The following is a 27,116-nucleotide window of genomic DNA, read 5'->3' as shown; positions in this document are numbered from 1 at the left end:
TTAGACTTGATGTAACACAGTGGATCACTGATCATCAATACATTTTACATTTAATTTATAAATAAAGGGATCAGATTCTGGAGGAAGAGTAGAGAGAGACACAGTCCAAACTGCTCGAGGTCTAGAGTGAAGTTTCCACAATCAGTGATGGTTTGGAGAGACATGTCATCTGCTGGTGTTGATCCACTGTGTTTTATTATTTATTTATTATTAAGTCTAAAGTCGGTGCAGTGTTTTCCCAAACCCTTTGACTGTTACTGTATTTTTAGTTGCAAAAAAAAAAATAAAAAATCAAAGACATTTCTGAGTTCCAATTCACCAAGTGACTAGTTTTATTTAATCTGGTTTCAGTGATGAGTACATCAGCTTTAATCAATCCTGAACATCAAAATAATCAATAGGACTTTCTCTTCCGTGCCTTGGCCATGCACCGTCACCCCTGAAAAAAATAATAATAATTACAATATGCTAAAAAAAACATCTTCAAACATTCTAACAGTAAATCCAAACATCCTCACTCTTGCAATAAAACCTCCTGTTTCTCTTTTCTCATTATAAATATATATTTTTATTTATTTATTTATTTAATTATTTCATATGTACCTTTTATGCAGAATCAACCAAAAGAAATGATATAAAAGCAGGTATGTACATGGATTAAAAACTGATTTCCACCCTGTTTTAAGCTTTGCTGCTGTTTAGCACAGACTGTATGCTATAAATTCACTGCAGTGTGGGTCACTTTATTTTTAGAATTTATGTGGAGTAAATAATGCATTTTCTGACTTTCTGCTCAGTGCAGTGCCTCACTTTTCATCCTTGGTTCACTACACTCTTTCCTAACAAAAAGCACAACCTATTTTCGGTAAATACAGTAAGTTGCTAACGTATTCTTGCCCCTTGAACTGTTTCACATTTTGTTACCTTACAACCACAAACTTAAATGTATTTTATTAAGATTTTAAGTGATAAAGTAAAACAATGTAGCACATAATTGTGAAGTGGAACAAAAATAATACATGGCTTTAAAACAAATCAATCAAATCAAATAAAAATCTGAAAATGTGTGTGACATAGAAAAGATTAATCTGTCAGCAAGACAAACATACTAAACATCTCTAAACATACAGCCAGAACTACAGTGGAATGAATTAGATCAATCAATATTCATATGTAACAATGTCCCAGTCAAAGTCCTGACCTAAATCATATTGAGCTTCTGTGGAGAGACATGAAAACTGCTGTTCACAGAAGCTCTCCATCCAACCTGGCTGAGCTTGAGATATTTTATAAAGAATAATGAGCAAAACATTCTAGATTTTTCTCTCTTTGTCTCTAGATGTGAAAAGCTAGTAGAGGCAAACCCCAAAGTATTGATATGGGGGGCTAAATACTTTTGCACATCACACTTTTCAGATTTTTATTTGATTAAAATCTTGAAAACCATGTATCATTTATGATCCATTTCACAATTATTCAATACTTTGTGTTTGTCTATCACTAAAATCTCAATAAAATACATTTAAGTTTGTGGTTGTAAGATGACAAAATGTGAAAAAGCCACTGTATGTGTTAGCTCTATTTGTTTGAAATACTATAGTACAGTACAGTATTTGTATAGGCTTGGGACTGGCTTGTAGTAGACTGCTTGTGTGCCTAACCAAGATATACATACAAGATAACTATTTTTTAACTATTCTTTATATAACTATAGCATTTCATGGTGTGTGCCTTGAGCTCTGGTAAAATATAAAGATATAAATAATATAAAAAAAAAAATATATATATATATATATATATATGAAGAGTTTGATTCCAAAACGCGATAAACGCAATAAAAAGAATCAGAATGTTATGTGACCACTCTTGAAAAGCCAATATTTAATTTATCAAAACGCCACATCCGCCGTGTAATACTGCCCTGTTTTCTCTCTTTCTTTCCAAAACGCAACAAACGGCAGTCTTGATTTTCCGCGGAATGCCACATCTCCCCTCATCAAATCACAGTGCAGCATTCCACGAGCTATAGAATGTAAACAACGCGCCCTGTTGAGCCGGTCGGCATTTCGTGTAGCCTACTTTCACTTTGGGTTTTCACTCTCAAAGTCCGTGAAAATGAACGGTTTTGATGGTAAAGAGGAGCCTGTTCGTGAAGCAGTTATTGTAAAAAAAGAGAAAGCCATCAAAAGAGTCTCATGTACGTGAAAAGGTAAAGAAAATGAGGCATTCAGGAGGGGTGAAATGCCGGCTGTCATCTGCAGTACACACACACACACACACGCACGCACGCGCGCACACACACACACACACACACACACACACACACACCACTACACTACACTACACTACACTACACTACACTACACTACACTACACTACACTACACTACACATGAATGTAACATGATTTTGGGGATTTTATAGTCTTAATGTCTTGTTCGTTAATGAAATTGTGCACTTTTTGAAAAGAAAGGTTTTGAAATTTGTGTTTTTAGGCCCAATGGTCAGACTATTATATTCAGATGTACAATTAAATAAAAAATTAAAATCTTGATTAGATTTTTTTGTGTTATTTTAACCTTAGTATATGGTATTTGATAGTTTGAAACAGAAAACGGTGGTTTTCAGCCTACCACTTTCTTGCTAAAGAAAACCCTTTTTTACTCAAATTGATAAAAATGGATTTATAGTGTTTGGAACCAAACTCTTCATATATATATATATATATATATATATATATATATATATATATATATATATATATATATATATATATATATATATATAAACTATATTCTTTACTACAGAAACCAGTTGGTCAGCCAGTGCTATGAAATATGTTAAAAAAAAAAAAAAAAATCCTCATAATGTCTTTTTTGATAGCTAAAGAGGCTGCTAGCTTCTGACTTGCTTTGACTTGCTCTTGCCATTTCAGTGTGTTTGCTAAGTTTTTCAGACTGGGATTATTCGTGTTTTATTAAATTGTTGCTCTGAATATTTTAGGAACTGCTCCTCAATGGCTTACTTTAGCTTTCTGTTAACATCTGCACACACTGTGAAGAGTGTTCATGATCACTACATGTTTTGTGTGTGTTTGCACAACTGCAGCACAGAAACAGCCAAAGTGAACCACTGTGTGGCACATCAGTGTAAATTTGACGCTAAAAAAAAAAAAAAAAGTATATTTGAGATGTTCTTCAGTCCCGTGGCTAATTAAGCTTAAATTTAGCAGAAAAAAAAAACAATTTAACAAAAAAAAAAAAAACATGCAACAATTATTTCCATAAGGTTTTGTATTATAGGAAGGACTGTTAACAACAGTAAAGATTTATTTGTTTCAACCATTTGAGAGACTTTGTTTCTGCTCTACTTTCATCAATCAGAAGTCATGCAGTGATTCTACCCTACAGCTCACAAACACTAATCTGATCCAGTGTTTTACCTGCTGTTGTACTGTTTGATATGAGCAATGGGTGGAGGAGCCCTGCCAGCAGTCTCTCTCTCAATCAAGGCAATCAGAGTGACGTTGGGACACGCAGACTTCCCCCTGTACAGAACACACACACACACACACACACACACAACACACACACAACACACACACAACACACAGTTAAACAGCTGAAAGATTTCTAGAGTATCAGAGTGCAGTGTACTGTATCAGATAAAGCAGCAGATAAAGGCACTAATACAAAACAAACATGTAAATATTATAACAAAATGTCAATTTGTTTTTATACTATACTTTATTTATATATAATCATTTTTATTCAGAAGTGAGTGTGCAGAAATTCGGCACTCTAACACATTAGGCCACCAGCTGTCCACCTCAGCCCAGCCTAGAGAAGTGACCCAAATACCAGCATCACTTGCTCATGACCTCATTTCATACCTTATGAGCTCATCTTTTTTTGGGTAAATAACATTTTAGCTGCAGTTCATCATCATCATCATCATCCTCCTCCTTAGAAAAGTTCATCACTGACCTGGTGGCTGTGATGACCACGTTGCGTTTGGGTTCACTATCATAGCTCATGCTCTCCACACCATAAACCTCAGCCAGTTCATGGACGATTCTCCGGTGCTCGCGCTTCATGGGAGGAAAACAGTGACTCCTCTTCGTCTGTTTGCCCTGAAAAGCACGCATGCATACATGCACACACGCGCACATAGAGTAAGAAACACTGCAGAATGAAAAGATACGATTTAGAAACAATCTGACTAAAATTGGCAAAATGTGAGCTCAAACGTTGTGTGTACTGTAGAACATGGAACCTTACAAGTGTACTAAGAGGTCAAAATGCATGCCTGCTACAGAAAATGGGCAGGTCTAAAACATACTGAAATGTCTTAGTGGTGAATGTTGTGTATTACCTTGTTTGCAAGTTCCACCAGATTTTTGATCTCCTCCTCCACATCATTGACAAATTTAAACTGTCTTCTGTATTGGGGGACAAAAATGAAACAGAGTTTCAAAAAAATAAAATAAAACTGGGTCTGCAGTACTGTAGTAACGTTTATATTTATTATATATGATACAAGTACAACTCCATAAAGACCAGTACCTACTATTCGAATTTAAATCCCTGGATGGAAGTCTCTGTGTACCCTAAAGTGCAGTATCTGCTGATATAGGTCCAGTCCCACAAATTTAGCTAAGATGTGCTGCTGATATGTCCTGAAGTATAATCACTTTATTTGTACTGTTTAACAGTTTATATAATGAGAAATTCTGAACTAGTGTGTTTAGCTTTTCAGTTTTAGAGTGTTCAAAATCTTATAATAAAGTCCCAAGGAACTTCCAGCATGTCAACTTAAAATCTGAGTTGATGAATGCTGATACTCAAATCTGAAGCAGGGTTAAAAAAAGCTATTGCGTTTGCATCACTTCTAGCAAGAAAAAGGATGTTACTCAATTGGAAATCACCTCATCCCCATTAAAGGTAAAATCCAGTGTGTAAAGGACTTGGGGTGTAGTGTAACATGTTAAATGAGTAGGAACTTTAGTCGAATAGCCCACCTCTGTCCACCCCCAGCATTCCGAAATACAGAGCTTTCAGTCGATGCTCCCAACAGATTTACAATGCTAGTGATAGGGGCATATTGTTGTCCATGCAAAGAAATCACTATTTTGAAACTCATAGTAACCCCACTTCTCATTGGTAGATTCTGAGGGCTCTAAAATTTAAAATGAGGCACTGAAAACTTTGAAAGTGCAGGTAATGTATTAAAAACACTGTTTATACACTAGGGGTGTCACAATTTCGATATTTTATCGAAATCGATCGGAATTATGTCATGGTCTCGAGCCTCGACGTCAAAAAGAGGATCGACCATCCCTCCCTCTAAGCTACGCAAGCACACGCGCGCTACACAAATGGCGCAGCACACTGTAGCCGACGCAGCGGACATTGTGACTGCTCAAACAGCAACCCTTTCTGCTTAAAGAAAAACTTGAAAATATAAAAATAACAGTTGTTTTGTCTAGCCTCAAATATGTTAATAGTTTTGGTACCTTAAGGAGCATCTTTCTCTCAGATAAAGTTAATAATATATCTTTATTAAAGAAAAAAACTTGTCATTCTCAGGGACCGAGTCTTATTTTTCATGTTTAACTGTTATAGTAGGATAGAGTTCAGCTTGTTAAGGCTCTAATTGTTCTATTATTTTGTACATGACTGTTCCTGTATTTTTTATTATTTATTTTGTTATGTTGCACATTGCTGTTTTAATAGTGCACACTGCTGCTACCAAAAAAAGTCACTAGATGGCATTACATATATATCTTAATTAAATTATTTAAATTTGACCATTACTGCCTAATGTGGTGTATTACAGATCACTTGTATCACTTATATCAAGCCCACTTTTTGAAATAAGTTATTGTAAATTTGATTAATCAAACCAATGACTGACCATAGACTAATCCAAAACTGGCATAGACCTCTCTGCTGTAAAAAGAAAAAAGGAAATCGAGAAGGAAATCATATCTAATCGAATCGTGACCCTAAAATCGGAAATAAAATAGAATTGAGGATTTTGAGAATCGGGACACCCCCATTTTACACACAGTACCTTCCAGTAGTTCTCCAAGAGCCACCATCTTTAAATTAAGTCACAAGAAGTCAAATGAATCAATAAAGTAGAATTGGGGAACAGACAGCAGAATTAATTATGTGGAAATGCTTGAATTTCAGACGCTGTGGAATTTTTTTTCTGTAATATTCATGTATTCTTGTTTATGGTGTAAAAATAGTGTTTTTTTTTTTTTTTGCATGGGCAATACTATGCCCCTATCGCTAGCATTGTAAGCCTGTTGGGAGCATCGGATAAAAACGCTTGTATTTTGGAATGCTGTTATTTATACTCTGCTCCCACATCACATACTGCTCACATCATGTACTACTTTGGAACAAAATCCATTCAAAAACAGAGAAAAGGTATTGAAAGATAAGGTATTGAACAAACCTTGCATCATCTTTGAGAGAGTCACTGAACTTGCATGTGGAAGTTTTGCTGTTAAATGGATCAGCTGACTGATCAATCTGCAGCGCTTCAGCCAGACGCCTGCAAGAAATCACCAGAAAATATAAATCGACTTAAAATTAAAAGCTGAGCTGATATTTTCTGATATATTTTTAGATATTCTAATAAAAATACTAAAACTATGTTAATAGCACGGACTGAAAATGCAAATTTGTTCTGTGAAACACTTCCTCTTAACAAAATAATGTACATGCACAATGTCTTAACAGGAGAAGCACACATAAATGTATCAAACGTCTCACCGATTTCTCTCCAGAGTTGCACATTCTTGATCACATTCCAATCTATAAAATACATAAAAGATCAACAGAACAGGATGAGTCATTTTTTGTGTAAGGTGTCTGTCGCCCCCTGCAGTTTATAGACAAGTTTGCAAAAAATCAAGCCCAAAAAACCTCAAGACTCCTCAGATGTTACCTGGCCTGCTTTTGCTCCTTCTTAGTCATCAGCCCGATATCGACAGACTCTCCCAGCTGCATGTCTGACAGCTTACTCGCCACAGAGATAGCAGCAAATCTGTGTTCCAAACACAACCGCTCGATTAATCATTCTTACACCAGCAAGTGCTTCCATTTCATCTCTGCTGCAGTGCACATATTAATGCTTTATAGCCTTTATAGTCATGCCATTCCTTACCGGCACTGAGATTTATTTTTTACCAGCTGCTTTGTTCTTATTCCAGTAAGAGTGAAACTTGACTGAGTCTATAAAAGGGCTCTACTTGCATCTATACCTATATATTTAAAACAGTATTATGTAAGAAATGGTGTTTCTAGCTCTCAGGCTCCCCATACGATCCTGAACTATAATTTGCTGTTAGAGACACCCATGAGAAAGAACTCGCATTTCTGGACATGCTAAAAGATAAGACTTAGAAGTGCCACTAAAAGTGAAAGATGAATGCATGTAGGCTGAGGCGGTAGAGTAATATTTCTTTTTTCAACCTTTATTTGACTGCTTTTATCTGCGCAGATATGCACGCTGGAACACTGAATCCTCTCGCAATATTTACCATCTTGTTCTGACCAATCAGAGCAGACAATGTGCTTGTGTGGTTTATTGGTGCGCATTTTGCTGGGTTTAGGTTTATGCCTGTGTGAAACCAAACCAAACCGAGGGAGAAAACGATACATATAAATTTATAAAAATAATGCTAAAGATAAATACATAAAAATAAGTTAACTACAGGTGTTATACTCAGCTAATTAAGTTCTAATTCAGAAATCATTACAACCAAGCTGAGATGTTTACAATAAAGTAAAATTTTCCTCTGAACAATGTGTCATGCATTCTTAATTTCATCGCCCCACGTAGTTTCATTTCTCCTCAAACATACAAGTATATACTAGTATTTGAATGGACACTACACATATACAGGAGTTGGACAACGAAACTGAAACACCTGGTTTTAGACCACAGAAATGTATTGTCCTGACAGACAGTTCTGGTGGAAACAGGAGAGTTGAGGTGTACATTGAATTCTGCCGTGATTTGAGCAGCCGTGGTATTATTTTTTTTGGATACAATCCGGGTTAGCACCCGAACATTCCTTTCAGACAGCTTCCTCTTGCATCCACAGTTAATCCTGTTGGATGTGGTTGGTCTTTTAAGGTGGTAAGCTGACATTACGCTGGATAACGTGGCTCTTGATACATCAAAAAGACTTGCTGTCTTGGTCACAGATGCGCCAGCAAGACGTGCACCAACAATTTGTCCTCTTTTTATCTCTGGTATGTCACCCATAATGTTGTGTGCATTGCAATATTTTGAGCAAAACTGTGCTCTTACCCTGCTAATTGAACCTTCACACTCTGCTCTTACTGGTACAATTTGCAATTAGTGAAGATTGGACACCAGGCTGGTCCAATTTAGCCATAAAACCTCCCACACTAAAATGACAGGTGTTTCAGTTTCATTGTCCAACCCCTGTAAATACAGTTGCATTTGACATTTAACTTAAATATCCACTATAAAAACTTATATAAAATTTCCACTATAAAAACCACAATATATTACTGTGATTCATCTGAAATCAAATTGACCACTAAAAAAATAGCTGATGATACATCCTGATCATGTAATGAGTTCCTACAGAAAATATTATCCATAATGTTAATGTTAAAGGACAGTTAAATGACAAGTAAGAGAGAAAACTAGAATTTAACGAAAGTTACGCTGCGTTACACAGTGCTCACACCAGACCACTTCACTATGTAAGTTATGTGCCAAGCCTGAAATATCAGTGATAGAGAAGCTATTTTCTTTATTACAGGTCAGAAAAGCATCACAATGATTTAAAAGCTGTTATTCTCTGGTAAAAATGCTACATAATGCTGTTTTTTTTTAGCACGTAAATGCAAGCAGGGATGATGAGTTGATTGGATGACTGACCTCTGCTGAGAATTGGCCGCCTCTGTGCAGGGCATGGTCTCTTTCCTGCGGCCACATTCACACTGCATGGACACCTAGAGATCAAAACAAACACTTACTGCTATAATGCGAGTTACACCTGCTGTCATAAAACAGTAACATATGCTCACTGCAGTAGCAGTTTTAAACACAACCCCAAACAAGGGGTATTCACAGACAGTAGGATCGGCTGGGTGGAAGAAGATACCTTGGCAGGGCAGGTGTTGCGTGGGCAGGGGGTGCCAGGGTGGCATGGGGCACTACAGGGATGCCCACATTCAGGCCTGGGGTGAGAACAGGGCTGTTTACACTCGCCTTCTGCATCACACTCCCCACGATGACAGATCTTCTTACAGCGATGGGAGCAACTGGGCAGAGGCTTATTACACACCAACCCACATGAAATGTCCTGGAGGTGGCATGGGATGTTGCTTCTTTGCTGCGGGGAAGGTAAATGGAGGGGTAAATGACTGACAAGTAAGCAAGGGAAAGAAATCCATTACTTTAAAAAAAAATTTTTCTCGTGTTGTCGTTCTAAACAACTAAAGCACCAATAAAATCTTTTTAAAAATCTTCTGCAATGTTCTGTGTACTGTTACGCTGTATAAAGCCTTGATTTTCTTTCTTTGACTGAAACAAAAGGTGTTGCACTAAACCAGGGCTGTCCAAACTGCGGCCCGTTTCCTTTTTTGGAGCGGCCCGCCAGGTATTTTAGAAATAGAATGAAAGTTGGCCCGCTGTTAAGCAGGTTTTTATAATGTGAGATTCGAACGCTAGGTGTCAGAAACGGGCCAAAGAATCTAAAAGAGGCGAGAGTGAAGTTGTAGCACTGAAAAACGGGCCAAAGAGTCTAAAACGGAGAGGGTGCGCAATTGTAGAGCAGAAAAACATGCCAAAGAGTCTAAAAGCGGAGAGGGTGCGCAAAGAGTGTAAAAGTGGCGAAAGTGTTCACTTGTAGAGCAGAAAAACAGGTGTAAGAGTCTAAAAGCGTCGAGTGTTCAGTTGTAGCACAGACAAACAGGCCAAAGAGTCTAAAGGTGGCGAGAGTGCTCAGTTGTAGCGCAGAAAAAGGGCAAGAGAGTCTAAAAGTTGCCGTAATTAAGGAGTTTAATAATCAGACACATCATGAAATGAAACATCAATTTGAAAAATCTTAGTTTACACAACACTGTCAAAGATAGATTAAGATAGTAAGTCAAGTAAAATGGTGAGTAAATAAAAATAATCAGTAAAATGTATTATTATAAGTCTCCTTTTGGCCCCCAACAAAAAAGTTTGGAGACCCTGAACTAAACTATCACATTATGTTAAAGGAGAAATCTAGTGTGTAATTTACTTGGATTGTAGTTAAACATGACAACAAATACAACGTTTTTTGTTGAAAAGTCCATCTCTGCTCAACCCCAGCATTCCAAATTAGAGCTTTTAGCCAACGCTCCCAACAGACTTACAATGCTGGAGAAAGGGGCATAGCATTACCCATGCAAAGAAATCGCCATCTTTACACCATTAACAAGCTCAAAGTCATTCAAAACTTTATTGGTAGAATCAGCTAAAAGGTGGGCTACTCAACAAAAGTTTGTACTTGTTATCATGTTTAACTACACCCCAAATCCATTTTACAATGCATTTCTCTTTTACTTAATGAAAGGATGACTCAGAAAGTGTGTTTTGTTACCTCATGGTTGCCCATGCACCACTTCTTGGTGAGGTAGGTACAGGGAGGACATCGATCCTCACTGTGACAGGAGTGGAAAACTGCAGGACAAGAGGTCAAGATTAATGTAAAATCAATTGAAACGGACATTCAGAACCTCTAATTGGCATAAATGCAAGATTACTACACTTGTTACTACAACTGTTTTTAATGGACGAAAAATATTCCAGTATTTATCACGATAAACTATTGTATAATGTGTTTGCGTGTGTTTGTGTGTGTATGAGAATATACATATACATACTAGAGCTGTGCGATATGACGATAAATACTGTAGGGACGATAGAAAAGTCCCTATCGTTTCTACAGTAACTTCATCAATTATTCATGCAAATATATATTGGTGTGGTCACTTTGCATGAACTTTGCACTTTGAATAAACTAATCTTCGCAAAAAAAGCTTCATAATGTGGTTTTGCGACATGACGCTGCTTTACGTCATTGGCGGACACTTTTAAAAATGTTAATTGAGTTTATTTTGATAACTCAATTTAAATACCTGTATAATTTTGAAAAAATAAAAAGTTAGTAATTCTCATTTGTAAAAGTTGGGTTTAATGTCATTTTGAAATAAAGGTGGAAAAAGGCAAGCAATGATATTATTTAGTCATATTTTTCGAAGAATAACTAAAAAAACTCAAATGTGGTATATCACAATATATATCGTTATCGTGATATAAAAAATTCCATATAGTGATATATGATTTTTTTTCCCCACATCGCCCAGCACTTATACATACTGTTGTTAAATAAAGTCGACATATCAGCTTCAATATAGAAATCACTGAGGCAGGCCTAACTTTAGGTATAGAGCTATATTTGCTATATATATTAGGCGTCTGTGAGCTGATGTATCAGAACCGAGTCACTGCGCTTTTCTCCGAGTTCGCTGTGAAGCTACTCTGCAATGCTGCATCAGCAGCAGTTCAAAAAGAGGCAGAGGGTGAATTCACATGTATCAGAGGAGGCATGTGTTAGTCTTCACCCTCCTGGTGTGTTGGGGCATCACTAGTGGTAGAGAAAGTTCTAATGAGTGGGTTGGGTAATTGGAACTTAGTTGGAACTACGTTATTATACACATAAGTGCGTTTGCTATCCACTAATGTGTGGAGTAGTAAGGCAACCAAGGCCATGGAAGTAAAGTACCATTAAGCTGGATACATGTTGGAGCCAGAGGTGATGGGGACGCTCTGTAAGTTTTTAGAGTTTTTAGTAAGTTAATTCTATTGTTTTCTCACACTCTGTGTTACTAGAGCCTGCTAGAGTAGTTAAACACGACGTTTTATACTTAGTTAATTTATATCTTACTCACGTTTAGCGAACAAATCGGCAGCAGAGTTTTTCCTTCCACTTAAATGTAGAAGCTCGACTCGAAGTTACAGTTACAGCAATTCCAATCGACAGATTAAATCGATTATTAATATAATTGTTAGTCGCAGCCTTTGTTTGCAAACCTGGGTGATCGCAGTCGTGCTGTCGGGTGCAGGGCTTCTTGCACTCCGGTGGTTTGGTGCCACAGGGAACAGGTGGAAACATCACAGTTTCTCCACAGTAGCAGGACAGCTCATCAAAACCTAGAAATTAATCACACAGAAAGAAAGCACTGGCTTAGGAAGACTGAGAAGAATGTGAGAAAATAACACAACTAAAGAAAAGCTGCTCTGGGCTGCTGGATGCTGTTATGGGAAGTTAAACTCACTGGTTTGCCAGCAGGTATGGCAGTTTCCACGGTGACAAAGTTCCTGGCAGCGGTGTAGACCACAGTTGAGTTTGTATCCACAAATCTTTGAGCATTTATGCTCAATATCCTGATAAATGAGAGAGAAAGAGATAGGGGAGATTTGTTCAATGCGCTTCAATTTTTTATTTGCATCTAGAAATAATTTCAACTAAATAGAGATAGTCTTACCACACAGCACATCTCTCCACACTTGTGCCGGCCACAGGAGCGCTTCTTAGTGCAGCGTCTCTCACAGGTAAACATCAGCTCTTCTACATATGAAATAAACACACATGCTTTAATAAGAATAAAGACAAAATAAATGTAATTAATCCTAATAATAAATTAACACAAGTAGCCATCATTACCTTCTCTCTGAATTACAGCACACGGAACCTCCTGAGAACAAGGAAAGTGATTCATTATAAGATCTGTGGCTCTCAAAGCAGATTAATCTCAGACACTTAGCCATGTACTTCATGTACTCACTGACTGACCTTAGTCTTGCTGCCACATCTGCATTTAATAGTGGAGGTGAGAGCGCACGGGCCACAGCTGTCCTCGTGGCAAAGCTTATCACACAGATGAATTGTATCTGAATAAGAGATAAATGAGAGAAGGGATGCAAGTTTCAATACAACTACACTGGTTGGAATCAATGCTAACAGACGCAGCAGCAGGGCTTGGCAAGTATGAGGCAGGTTAACTGAGATGCTAACAGCCAGGTAAGGCTAAGTTGAAGCTGGTGTACAGCCAGCTGTGCTCGACAGGGTTGGAGCAGGTTAGCAGTGATGCTAATAGCTGCCCTTGGCAGGGTTGGAGCAGGTTAGCTGTGATACTAATACTGCTAATACTAGCTGGAATAAATCTCATTGTTACATAAAATGCGTTGTTGACCTAGAATCACTGGGCTTTGCCCATAGTGAAAGTTATAAATTAATGTTTTTTTAATGTTTTTCGAGATTGTAACTTTTAATTCCTGTTAAAGGAAGTGTTTTAATCCTCTCCGAGTTTTAAATGTTTTTTAATAAGACAGCAGCAATCAACAATGCTGATTTCCAGCACACTTTTAAATTCACTAAATATAAAAAGCAAAAACACATATTACAAGAAAAACATACATATTATACAAGATACTTATTTTTTTTTTTTTTATATCTTGTATAATAAGTAGTTTCATTTTATAGTTTCTATGAAGGATAGAGTTTTGGTCACATAAGTTTGGTCACATAAGTGTACCCAATGCTATGAAGTTTTAATTCCCTGTTGAGTTGAACTTGATCCAGGTAATGAAAGCCTTTAGACCAGGGGTGTCCAAACTACGGCCCGTGGGCCATTTGTGGCCCGTTTCCTTTTTTGGAGCGGCCCACGAGGTATTTTAGAAATAGAATGAAAGTTGGCCCGCTGTTAAGCAGGTTTTTATAATGTGAGATTCCAAGTTTGAACGCTAGGTGTCAGAAATGGGCCAGAGTCTAAAAGCGGAGAGAGTGAAGTTGAAGTGCAGAAAAACGGGCCAAAGAGTCTAAAAGCAGAGAGGGTGCGCAGTTGTAGCACAGAAAAACGGGCCAAAGAGTCTAAAAGCGGAAAGGGTGCGCAGTTGTAGCTCAGAAAAACGAGCCAAAGAGTCTAAAAGCGGAGAGGGTGCGCAGTTGTAGCGCAGAAAATCGGGCCAAAGAGTCTAAAAGCGGAGAGGGTGATCAGTTATAGCTCAGAAAAACGGGCAAACGAGTCTAAAAGCTGAGTGGGTGCGCAGTTTTAGCGCAGAAAAACGGGGCCAAAGAGTCTAAAAGTTGCCGTAATTAAGGAGTTTAATATTAAGAGACATCACAAAATGAAATATCAATTAGAAAAATCTTAGTTTACACAACACTGTTAAAGATAGATAAAGATAGTAAATCAAGTTAGTATATTTCATTATTTGTTTTATTATAGAGTCTGTGGCCCGTGACTTCAAATATATTTCTCCTTCTGGCCCCCAACAAAAAAAGTTAGGACACCCCTGCTTTAGACACATTAGAATATTAGAGCTGTATTGGGCCTGGACCCTGTATGGCAGCAGATCTTTAGTACACTGACTGGTCACTACTGCCTTACACAGTCTCATACAGACAACCCATAACATTTAAAACTAACCAGAAGCACTGAGGTAACTTTGTCTCAATACGTCTTCATAATTACATTCTCACTCACCAGCGTCGCCGCAGGGCAGTGGCTTTCTGCAGATTTTGCCACAGGAGGGAATGGGGTCAGTGCAGCTCCGTCTCTCTGGGTAGCCAAGTTCCAACAGCTTGGCCAGGGCCGTCTGCCCACAGGGACAGCTGCGTACCAGCTTGGGCGAGAGAGGGCATGGCTGGCACTGGCCAGTGTGGCATGTTTGCTGACAACGGTGGACCTGGCACTCCAGCATCCTACAGATTTCACACAGGGAGGAGACCATGTTAGAGCTAATCTGCTTAGTAGGAGTTTGGGGATTCCCTAGCCTTACACATTTATTAAACCTGGTACCCAGTTCCAGGAAGATTTATGCCCCTCTGGACAGCCATCAGCATTGCCTTAATCTCATATGCACCTGATCCAGAGCATCCTATTCTATTGGCAGTAACCTAAGCGATATGTGCAGAATTGCAGAAAAATGTGAGTGTACCTTAAAATAGTTCAATTCACTAATTATAAAGGGAACTTACTTTCCACATGGCTTATTGCAAGAGAAATGTCCAATGCCATCAAAGCGGTCCCGATCAGTCCCACAAGGCACCTCCCTGTGCACCACTCCACAGTAACACACTGCAGAACACACAGAAGCAACGAGATTCAGAGTAGCATCACCAGACTTAAATATTAATAATTTATAGCGGTTAATAAATTATATATCCTAAAATGAAGAATGCCAATTCTGCTGCATACAGAGATGACCTGAATCCATCAACTTCCCTAATAAGGCATGCTTACCTTGCTGCACAAGGAGCTGGCAGGGTTGGCAAACACCTTGGTGACAAATCTGGGTGCAGGGATGTTCTGCACAGTTCAGCAAAGCACCACACACTTGCTCACAGCGCAGAGATTCTGCTTGACTGCAGCGTACCTGCTTACTACACACAAAAACACACAGATGTGCAGGAAAATTATATTTAAAAAAACACAACAACTTGGTTTCTTTCTCAATGGTCCATTTTATATTGCAATGTGTAGTACCTTGTTCTCCCACAGATGCATGATTTAGTGACGAATGCTGGACACTGTGGACAGGGGCCTGGATGACATAAGCTGAAGGAGAGAAAGAAAGGATAAAAGTTTAAGATTTAGAACTAGGGATGAATAAGAATGGCCTGTCCAGTATTCTGTTTATTATTAAAGGTGTGACACATGATATTGGGTTCACAAGATTATATTTTAACAGTATACAGCTCTGTAAAAAATTAAGAGACCACTTCTAAATCAGTTTCTCTGATGTTGCTATTTATAGGTATATGTTTGAGTTAAATGAACATCGTTGTTTTATTCTATAAACTACAGACAACATTTCTCCCAAACTCCAAATAAAAATATTGTCATTAAGAGCATTTATTTGCAGAAAATGAGAAATGGCTGAAATAATAAAAAAAAGATGTAGAGCTTTCAGACCTCAAATAATGCAGAAGAAAACAACCAGCTCATATTCATAAAGTTTTTATGAATTCAGAAATCAATATTTGCTGGAATAGCCCTTGTTTTTAATTACAGATTAATGCATCTTGGTATGTTCTCCTCCACCAGTCTTACGCACTGCTTTTGTATAACTTTGTGCCACTCCTGGTGCAAAAATTCAAGCAGTTTAGCTTGGTTTGATGGCTTGTGATCATCCATCTTACTTCTGATTATATTTCAGAGGTTTTCAATTTGGTATTTAAGTGGTCTGTTATTTTTTTTTTTCCAGAGCTGTATTTTTTTTTTTTCATTTTCAAAGTTAAAATAAAATCACAATATCACAAAATGTAAAACAGATTCAAATGAATTTGAAAATATTTTGTAAGTAATCATCTTGTAAAGGAGGTCAATCAATTTTTATTATGAATTATGAGTAATGTATTATTTATCATATGCAGTAGAAAACAGAACAGTCTCAGGTACTATTTTTTACCATAAACCAAACAACTTCACTCCTGTATGATCTCACATGAGTCTTTTCAGGCCTCGTGCAATATTGTCAGAATCCCTTCAGTGAGGGATCTGTATTAAACTGGCACCCCCTGTGAGGCTTCTATACAGACCTAGCAACCTACGACAGACTCTCAGCACATTGCCTGTGTGTGTCTGCAATTCCGTGTTTAAACCGCAAAGGCGGTGGGTGGAAACACAAAGCACACGAAACAACACGCTAAATTCAGCAGATAAAGTCAAGCAGGTGCGTGTACGCAGTTACCTATGCATAAACCTGCGACATATTTAATACCTGACAAGAAATATTGTGCCGTTTTAATCTAGCAAGATCTTAAAACACCCCTAATTATGAATTCTTATACATGCTTATTTTCTTTAAATTGGTTGGTGATACTCTAGTGAGCATAATGTGCCACACTAATAGCATCATGTGATAGTGTTATTCCGTGCACAAGAAAGGACCCTATTATTTTAAATGCTTCCATGCTTTCTAATATATGTAAAATCAACTGCTAACAATAAACATGTTCAGAGTAAAATGCTGGATTCCTGTGCTAACATGTGCTCTATGGAAGCGACGAGGAGAGAGAGAGAGAGAGAGAGAACCATATACCTGACAGGAGAGAGCAATACCAATTGTGCTCTCTGGCTATGGCTGCTCATGGCAAAGTAAAATTGATTTAGGATTCAACCTTATGATCCTGAGACTACAGTGTCAAAATAATATAAAAGTGCTGTCCTATTTAGAGCAGTATTGTAAAAGAATTCATGGTAGGAAAGTGTACTTTGCTCAAAAAGGACATGCTGGGAGAAGATACAGAACGACCATAAAATGAATGAAGCATGTGGACTGCGGTGATACAGTGATATTACAGGATTTACACAAAATGAGTTCTTGCCAGAGCTGTCTTGTCCACTACGTCAAATTAAAATTGTACAGTTGTCACTGTGGTGACCCTAGAGAACACTGATAGTAGTGTTTTTTTTTCCTTAGAAGAGAATCATAATGATTTAGAAGCTGTTATTTTAAGGTAAAATGCCACATAGTGGTGATTTAAAACCCAATCAAATCAGATATGCTACTGTAGGTTCAAATTTCTTGAATTGCTTAATGAACAGTTTAGATTTGGGTGTGGCAGTGTATGTTTACATGTTGCAAGGATGATTGCAGTTTCCTCCAGTCCTTTTCTTCCCACACATATCTCCACAACTGTGGGGAATCTCACTTCGGTGATATTCTGGATTGGTCATCTTTCCTGCAGGTCAAAAAAAAAAAAGTGACCACAGACCACACACACACACACACACACAAAGAGCATTACCAAAAAACTGAAACTGCAGCTAAAAAGCTACTGTAATTTCCAGGCTATTGAGTGCATCTGAGTGCAAGCTGGACCCACTCATTTTTAAAATTTGTACATATACAGACTGCACCCGATTATAAGCCGAACTTTAACTAAATAGGCTACGTCCACAAATAATGTTACATACCGCCAGCGCTGTGACATGACTTGTTTAAAAAATACAGTAGCCTACCAGGAAAAGTCATGATATTAAAGTCTTATACTTCTAGGGAAAAGTAGATTAATTACTTGGGCTGCCAGTTTAAGAAGCTCAGAGGGAAAGAAGCATTTTATGCTTATGACTTGTTACATTGGCTGCTGTGATTACCATCAGTTAGTTACATTTTTAATCTGCTTCTTATTCATGATCTAGTGTTACAGTTAGCCTAGCCTATATTGCGCTTCGGCTTTGGCACCCGAAGAGCATGCGTTGGTTTGCAGAGGTGCTCGATGCTTTACTTTAGTTAAGGAACCCAAATACAAACAATTTCAGTCATGACTAAAGGAAATAAGCCTTTTACTGATGCAGGATGACTGTTGGTCTTATTTGAACCATATCAAGATCAAATGTACTGAGAAGTGTGATATGTGTTCAAGTTATGATCTCTAGAATGTGGAATAGTGTTTACTGAATTAGTTCTAACTGTACACTGTAAAAATAAAATAAATAAAAAAATGTATATAATGGAATTTGGGACATGTCTATTAAATGACTGCTTTAAATCTGTAACACTATATAAAATTCAAATAGATAGTCTAATATAATAATAATACAATTTCTTTAAGATTTTTATTTCATTTTGATCAAACTGATATTACATTGCTATCTAAAATGTAATTGTAACATGTAGAACATTAATATTGAGATATTACTCTAAAAACAATGATCATTTTCATTGAATTAATTTATTAGCCTAATGTTAATTTATGAGAGAGTGAATAGGGTGTCATTGAATGTAACTTCACAAAGTGTGTGAAAAAAGTAGCAGCTTATAGCCCAGAAATTACAGTACTGTAAAGCAGTAGGATCTTACCACAGAAGCAAATATAAGAAGTCGGGGCCTTGGGTGCCACGTTTTGGCAAGCAGGACAACGCCAGCCCTCACCACTGTCTGTAAAACAAACACTGTGATAAACAGACAAACACTACCATTATAAGAGAAAAACAAGCATAGAGAAGATCTGATCAAAGATTATAACACGTTCAGACAGGGATATGGAAAAATGACAGATATACTGTGATCTGTAGGAATAGAGTACCATCAGCCTGAGAGGCTGGTGAGCGAGCCCATTTCTTGATGCAGTTCAGGTGGAAGACGTGGAAACAGCTCTGACAGCTCCACACCGGCGCCATAACACGAATCACGTCGCAGCAGACCATGCACTCATACTTTTCCTCCGACAGCTGCTCGATCAGACAGCCTGAACACAAAACACACACTTTACAGGACCAGTATCATACTATAGACTGTGTAGACCACATCATACTACACTTAACATGGTATTGTTAATAACTAGGATACAGTTGAACAGTCTAATACATGGAAACACCATAACATGATCCTTTAACACTCATCTCAGGGATTGGAGACTAAAATAAAAGCTAATTAAAATAAAACAAAACTAAAGCCTTGATTTGATCTGTTTAAACCCACAACATTTACATGGATCCAACGAGTGCAAGCTCGTGAAAGTTGGTTAAATTGTAAAACTTTCTGCTCCCCTTTAGAGTGATTTGAAGCAAAGTTTAAAAAAAAAAAAAAAAAAAAAAAAAAAAAAAAAAAAAAAAAAAAAAAAAAAAAAAAAAAAAAAAAAAAGCAAACCCAGAGAAGCAAGTGGAAAGAAATGGAGGACAGGAAAAAAAATCAAAATCACAATTAGTTGACACTGGAAGTAAAGACTACGGTAATATATTTAAGGCTGTGTTTTAAAAACACTTGAGCCACATGTTCTTGTGATTAACCGATAAATCAGCCAGTCAATAAATCGGGTTGATTATTGCCTCTCTGTAAATTGGCAACGACAAATTATTTCATTTATGAATTGGGCTGCTGTGGGGCAACGTTAGAGCTCCCTCTAGTGTCCATTCCGCCATTCTACACACAGTCAGCAGTGGATTTGAGACACACACACACACACACACACACACACACACACACACACACACACATTTAATTGGCTTTGGTAATGAGCAGTGTAGTTCTGTGTTACCAGTGTAGCTCTGTGGTAGCTAGCTGGCTACTTTAGCTCAGCTTGTAATTTTGACTAAACTAAACATCAGTTGCAACAAAATATATATATATATATATATATATATATATATATATATATACACACACACACATATCGGCCACTTGTTCTCTTGGCCATTAAAAATAAATAAATAAATAAATTAAAAATTAAAAACACCTCACCAAGCTGTCAGCTCAAATATCAGTCTGACTTACTGAACACACTTTTTACTACCAAGTGTAAAGCACTTGGTAGCTTAAATCTCATCAGGATGCAACTCAGATACAAGTCACATGATGTGACCAGGTGTGAATGGCGTCTATGATTCCTAACTTTTGACAGGAACGGTAAAAACAGCACCTCTCACCTGTCTGAGTCTCCTTGCTTTTGGGGACCTCCACTCGTTTAACTGGCCCAGTCCTTCTTTCTGTGCGTTTCTGTACTTGTTCTTGTACTCGTGGTCTTTTCCCTTGATCTCTTCCATTCCCACCTCTACGATTAGCTTCATTTTTGCCTCCTCTGTTTTCTTCTTCTCCTCTCTGTTCTCCATCCTGTACTTCAACTTGGGTTGGCTCTCTTTCTCTCCAGTTGCTGTGGTCACTGGGGTGGAAGGCAGGGCCTTTCTTCCTGGGGTTTGGCTGCCTCCCCCCTCCTCCTGCTCCTGCTCCACCTCCTCCTGCTGCTCCTGCTCCTACACCTGCACCTCCTCCTCTCCATCCTTTCTGATTCCTCTTCTCCTGCCCAGTTTCTAGATTTTCAATAGATGCATCATTGACCACAAAATCTTCAGCTTCTGCAAAATTCTCAGGATTTGTCACTGTGTTTCTGGGTAATGCCCCCCGTACCCTTTCACCCCTTCCTCTCCTGGACCTTTTTGGCCATGTGTCTCTTGGGTCACCTTGGCCTTCTTCCAAGTAGGGTCCTCCAGGAAGTCTTTGTTGATTCTCCACTTCTGTAGACCTAAAAGGAGGTGGAATATTGGGTCTTTGGCCCCAGTTTTGCCCATGATCCCGTCCTGAGGGGCCATCATCAGTTCCAGCCTTTAACCACCTCGGTCCCTGGGTCCAACGATCATTATTGCGGCTGCTGTCGCCTCCTCGTCCTCCTCTTCCCCTCCCTCCTCTTATCTGATGCCTGGTAGAAGCGTTGTCAGGTGGTACAGCAGAACTGTCATGTGATTCATAGGTGTTTTCTTTGGCATGACCTGCTTGATTAGTGTATCCCGACCTTGGATGGGGTCTGTCAGAACCCCCCCACTTACGACTGCGATCTGGCCTTGGCCGGCCTCTCCTGGAAGGTTGCTGGTTGGGTTTTCCTGCTGCAAACCCAGATGCTGATGCTGCAGACGACGCTCTCAAATCGTCAGTGTCTAGAAGACAAGGGAAAAAGTTCATATAAAAAGTTTACAGCTCATTAGTGATCCACAGTCCTGCCCTGTAACTGCATACCAACAAACTCAAACAATGGGTGTAACAGCCGAGCTGGTAAATTACTGCCTAGGAAAATTGAGCTCACTCTCTGCAGGTCACTCCTGCACTTGCAGTATAGCAGCTTGCCTGCACAATGCAGTTGGTTAATGATTAATGCAGTGTAATAAAAGAAATCCAGCCTTTGCAATGCTGACAATGCAGAAAGCTGAAACACAAGAAGACCATTTTAAAGGTCCCATATCACAGAACACCAGGCACGATCACATTTCCTTGACTTACTTGAGAGATTTAGACAGTAATGTAAACAGTCATATTTTAAAGCACTGTTCACTTCTCCTGTGTGGCCAAAAGTATTGGGACACCTGTTCGTTCGTAATTTCTTCCTAAATCAAGGGTTTTAATAAAAATATATCCTGCATTTACTGATATATTTGTCTCTACAGTCTAGGGAAGAAAATTACTGCTGTAAAGAGTAGATTCAGTGACAGTATTGTAAGTGGGGTCAGGATGTTCAAAGACAGGGTTGCTACAGGTTATCTGAATGCTAGTAGCTTGAAGGGGTATCCACAAATATTTGAACAAACCATGTATATGGGTATAATTTCCTTCATATCCACAGCATGCTGATAATAAAGAAAGGCATCCCTAGGCCCACTGAGACCTATAGTACTGTTGCCAGTTGTATTTGGAGAATCCTGACCAATTCCAGAATAGTTTGTATTAGAGATCGGTGTTTTTGGGTTTTGGGATTCTGATCGCCGATTGTCTTTCATACCGATCTTAGGCGGGGCCAAATGCCACATTAATGCCACACAGGTGCCAGGCAAACCTGGTACAGATTCCCCTAATTACATCCACGCCTAAGCAAACATTGGTAATTTACACTGATAGTAAATAAAGTCAGTGTTACTGACCAAAATAAACGCTTTTCAGGAGAGATATAAGTTATGTGTAAATATTTATAAGACACCAGAATTTTTATATTTATATGCCAATACCGCAGGAATGTGTATCCCAACATCAACCGCCTCACAGCCTGTTTTTACTTTTTTAGCTTACTGCTTAAAATAGGTCACATTTACTGTTAATATATAACTAATTATATATTATTTTATTAAGAACAACAGTAATCTAGAGCTGTTGTTCTTCCAGCTAGAGCTTAGATTGGGCTAAAAATCCAGCCTGACTTTGCCTGCCATCATAAACTGTTAATACGAGCGCGGACCTAATTTAAACTTTTAGTAAGTAACGTTACAGCAATAAAACGGAGCTTTTAACTAAATTTCCAAATAGTTGGAATGAGCGAAATCTGTTTTAATGATGTTTTAATAAACAGTACAACACGGAAGAAGACTTTTTTTATTTTACGAAACTGTGACAGCGCTGTGTATTCTCCACAGCGAGGACGTGAATCACTTATCTAACCAGCCTGTACTGATTTCTGTCCCCAATAACCCTTTCAATAACCTCTAATAGACTTTAATAGTCTCCAGTAGTCTTCTATAGTCTTACCTGGCAGCCGTGTCCACTAAACCGCGCAGTTATAAACATTCTAAGGCAGGGGTCTCATTTTTGCCGAGGGCCACATTGGCATATTGGCTGTCCTCTGCCAGATGTAACTTATAAATATAAGAAAATGTAACCAGATGTAATACAAAATGAATGTAATTACTCCTTAATGTTAAATAACTCTCAATATATTATTTATTCAATCAAATATTACAGTTGCATGGAAAAATGGTTGCTTGTTGCTCTATTAACATAAATCCTTTTAATTTATAAGTCATATTAACTTTGATCAAAACGTTTGATACTGAAATAAGGCTTAATAAATATAAAATCAAAAATTGTGAGCTGTGACAGATTTAGCATTTCCTCAGATTTAGCAGTTCCTCATCCAACCACTAGTCGGAGCTGCAGCTGCAGCACCACAAGCCCGCAGTCTTTACTTAGTCAGAGCTGCAGCCCAGCCACGGGCTACAGGGCTCAGCTGAGCCAGTCTGGAGCGTTTTTAAAAATTTGTAAGTTCTTCTGTGTATGAAATAAAATAACCCCACTAACCGGATAATACAGCTCTCTACAGTTCATCTTTCAGCCCAAGCAGCTAACAGCAGCAGTTTAGAGCAGCGTCACGGAGGCACTGCTCGGATTACATTATAAACAGGTCAGTTAGCGCGCTGCTAACCTCAGGATGTTTATAACTACGGAGTTTAGTGGACACACCACAGCTGCAAGGTTAGACTGTTGAAGGCTACTGAAGACTACTAAAGCAGGCAACGCAGCGTAAGCAAAAAAACAAAAACCACACACACACCAAAATACAAGTTAAGATAAAATATGAAAACGAACATAATAAAGCATAAATAATTAAATTGAATTGCGGGCCAGATGTATGTTTATTTTGTTAACCCGTGAGGGGCCGTATGAAACCGCGTCGCGGGCCGCATGTGGCCCGCGGGCCGCTACTTTGAGACCCCTGTTCTAAGGTGAGCAGCGCGCAAACTGCAACGTGCCTTTAATTTTATCTGAGCGGAACTGCGGCTTCCTCAGCGCGTCCAGTATAAACCGATACGGAGTGAAGGAGCTGGATTGTGAGCACACAGAAACTGCAGTGAGGTGCGAAAACTTCTGCATATCCAGCTCTAAAAACACTGACTATAGTCCCCTGCTGTTGTTAGCTTGTGAGCTAACTAGCTTCGTGACTGATGCGGCTGTTTGCTGCTGAGCTTGTGAGCTAACCCAGCTCTGTGACTGCTCCTGAGGTTAGCTGCTGTAGAGAGCAGTATTATCTTGTTATTGTGGTTAAATCCTTTTTCTTTTCACTGTAAGGCGCATTAGTCCTACATATAAACTGCAGAAACTGTAAAAAGCCTCCAGACTGACTGAGCTTTGCCTGTAGCCCGTGGCTGGGCTGTAGCTCTGTTACTAGTGTGAAGAGAGAGCGGGGCTTGTTCTGCTGCTGCAGCTCTGGCTAGTGGTTGGATGAAGAACTGCAGCTTCCTGTGAGCGAACAGTTTCTCCGGCCATCCATACACAGCTCTGCTTTACTGTTTAACCCATAGACTGTATATAGCTGGACAGAGGGTCGTCTCTCAAAAGTGAAGCCACCACAGGTCGGGCGCCCCCTGCTGTTCGGCTGCAGAAAGCCGTGTAACTCCACCCATTCCCATAGGTTTCAATGGCAAAACAGACAACTTTCAATCACGTTTTTTTCTAATATACTGTAATTCTACCTCCTTTATTTAAATGCAACAGCTAGTGTAACCTCTGCTTATATTGTCAAATTTTTATATCCCCACAGAATTCGGTGTTTAAAACGTTATTCAGCTCTATTAAAAAAAGGTGTGGTTATTGTAAAAGGGCTGCTTATGGGCGGGACCAATAACAGACCGTCAGCCCTCAGGGGCGGGTTAATCAAATGAGTAGGCTGCTCTCCACAGTCTTTCTCCCTCCTCTGGACTCTACTGCGCAGAATCAGGTGGCAGGATCGCCAACATGGCGGAAGATTTTGGCTTCATTTTAATTGAATGAATGGGAACGGAGATACGGCGTCCATCTTTTTTTACAGTCTCTGGTTTAACCCTAAACTTCTGAATCGGATCGGCTAAAATCAGAGGAATATCAGCCGATAGCCGACACCGTATTTTGGCTGAAAATCGGCCGATACCGATACACTGCCGATCGATCGTTCCATCTCTAGTTTGTATGGCAGTTTTGAAATGAAATTTATAGTCGACAAATTTAAATAATTGACATTGTTGATTATATCGACTAATCGTTGCAGCCCTAATTAAAACCTCAATAAAAGACTTGGAGTCAATTCCCTGACTTCTATTCAATTTACTAATCCAGTACTCAGAGATGAATCTAAGTTAGATTAGCTACATAAAAAGCCACCTTAGGTAATTAGCTAGCTTCTATATAGTTAGCTAGTTTAGACAAATTTTGGCTCAACCAAGTGTCACATTAGTGTCAGTGAATGAAAGCAGATTCATCTGATACTTCCTCTGTAATTGTATGGTCAAAATAACATTTACATAACATATGTGGTTCTGGCAACGTGTGTAGAACTGATATTATTACAAGTAAAGAGCCTATAACCCCAAGCTAAGCTAGCTTTATCTCTTAATTAAGAGTTTTTACTAGCTAGTAAGAACTGAGTCAGGACCTGAAGTGCTGGTGTGCCATAACTGCTTCCCATAGTTAACTATCTAACCGAGCTGGTTATAGCTTGTTAATGTTAGTTAGCGTTAGTTAACTAAACAAGCACAACATGAAAAGATACATTAGGTAACTAGCTAGGTAAGTTATCTAGCTAATAGCTATACAGTTTAGATAGGTTAACTAGGATAACGTTAGTTTAGTAGACTGATTTAGGCTTAACCAAGTGTAACATTAGAGTCAGTAAATGACAGCATATTCACCTGACATTCCCCTGTAACTTCTATTTAATCTACTTACCCAGTACTCAAGAGACAAATCTTGCTTTGCTAATTTAACTAACGCATTAACTTACGTTACCTTAAATATTAACTTAACCAAGCTTAGCTAACCTAACTAGCTAGCTAGTTACTCGGGACCAGCAAACAAGTTTGTTGGCTAAGCCAGTGTTCTGTCGAGTTGTGCTACCTTGTCAAACAGTACTACCCTAGTAGAATTTAATTTTTAAAAAGGTAAAAATACCAAAAAAGCACCATATTAGAAAACCTATAAGAAAATACTCCCAGCAGAAGCCAAGGTATGATATGTGGACAGACTAAATCATTGAATTAGGGAAAGTTCAAAAGTTAAAGCCATATACGTGAGCATAAACCGTATTAGTTTTATTGATTTTTTTTACTTTCCATTGCTATTTTAACTGCTATTTGCAGTTTTTTTTACATTCAATCAGGTTGTTTAATGATACTTATAAAAACTTAAGGAATTATCATGAAAACATTCCAAAAAAAATAGTTTGGCGCATGCGCACTGGTGTTGTGAAGCACATATCGATAGATAGCATAACTCGACAGAACACCTGTCTGGCTAAAGCTAGCGTTAGCTAACGGTTTAGCACAACAGACAGACTTACACTCAGCTATCTAACGTTATATGTTTATCATACACAACCTTCCTCCTGCCTTCCACTGTATGTCTCTATACGTTTATAAAAAACACATTAATTCATAATTTTAACACGGTTCTAACCCCTCAGCCAGTGACTGTTAGCCCCTGTATTCTACATTAGCCAGCTAAGCTATGTTAGCTATAAGGCTCCTGCGTTACTGCTGCCGGTCACGCTGAGAGCGCTAGGCTAGTCCCGGACAGACAGTCAGTCCTGTGGAGAAAGTTCCAGGTTTATTCACGGTCAGATATTTACCTGTAACCGAGGCTTCAGCCATCCGGCTCCACCCGGAGGAGAGTCTCCCCCGCTGTGTTTCAGAGATCACCGCTCTGTGTGGAGCTGGAGAATGGGGAATAACTGGAGGTAGATATTGATAAGCTAAGTGTGGAGCAGGTTAAACACAGACCTGCTAACAGCGCTGATCCGCTACACAGAGAGAGAGGGAAGTGAGAGAACCAGGGGGCGCTGACTCACACAGT

General features: G+C 38.7%; 1 protein-coding gene across 1 annotated transcript; it reads right to left on the bottom strand.

Annotated features, from left to right (window-relative positions):
• Positions 1-300: 300 nt before the first annotated feature.
• nfx1 (nuclear transcription factor, X-box binding 1) lies at positions 301-27,116 on the bottom strand. Its single transcript, XM_007230314.4, has 24 exons — positions 26,893-27,116; positions 20,471-21,472; positions 19,132-19,293; positions 18,906-18,983; positions 17,679-17,784; positions 15,584-15,655; positions 15,341-15,480; positions 15,076-15,175; positions 14,582-14,799; positions 12,889-12,986; positions 12,760-12,790; positions 12,581-12,663; positions 12,371-12,479; positions 12,126-12,245; positions 10,633-10,712; positions 9,163-9,393; positions 8,937-9,010; positions 6,963-7,061; positions 6,788-6,829; positions 6,468-6,566; positions 4,374-4,440; positions 3,986-4,131; positions 3,442-3,546; positions 301-439 (listed from the first exon to the last, which is right to left on the bottom strand). Exons 1-24 carry the CDS (start codon positions 26,912-26,914, stop codon positions 373-375), a joined length of 3,351 nt encoding a protein of 1,116 aa, XP_007230376.3. The 5' UTR covers positions 26,915-27,116; the 3' UTR covers positions 301-372.

Source organism: Astyanax mexicanus, chromosome 8 (assembly GCF_023375975.1).
Source record: "Astyanax mexicanus isolate ESR-SI-001 chromosome 8, AstMex3_surface, whole genome shotgun sequence".
NCBI classification, from domain to species: Eukaryota; Metazoa; Chordata; class Actinopteri; order Characiformes; family Acestrorhamphidae; genus Astyanax; species Astyanax mexicanus.
The sequence above is the reverse complement of the archived record's forward strand: the minus strand, read 5'-3'. Positions and strand labels throughout refer to the sequence as shown.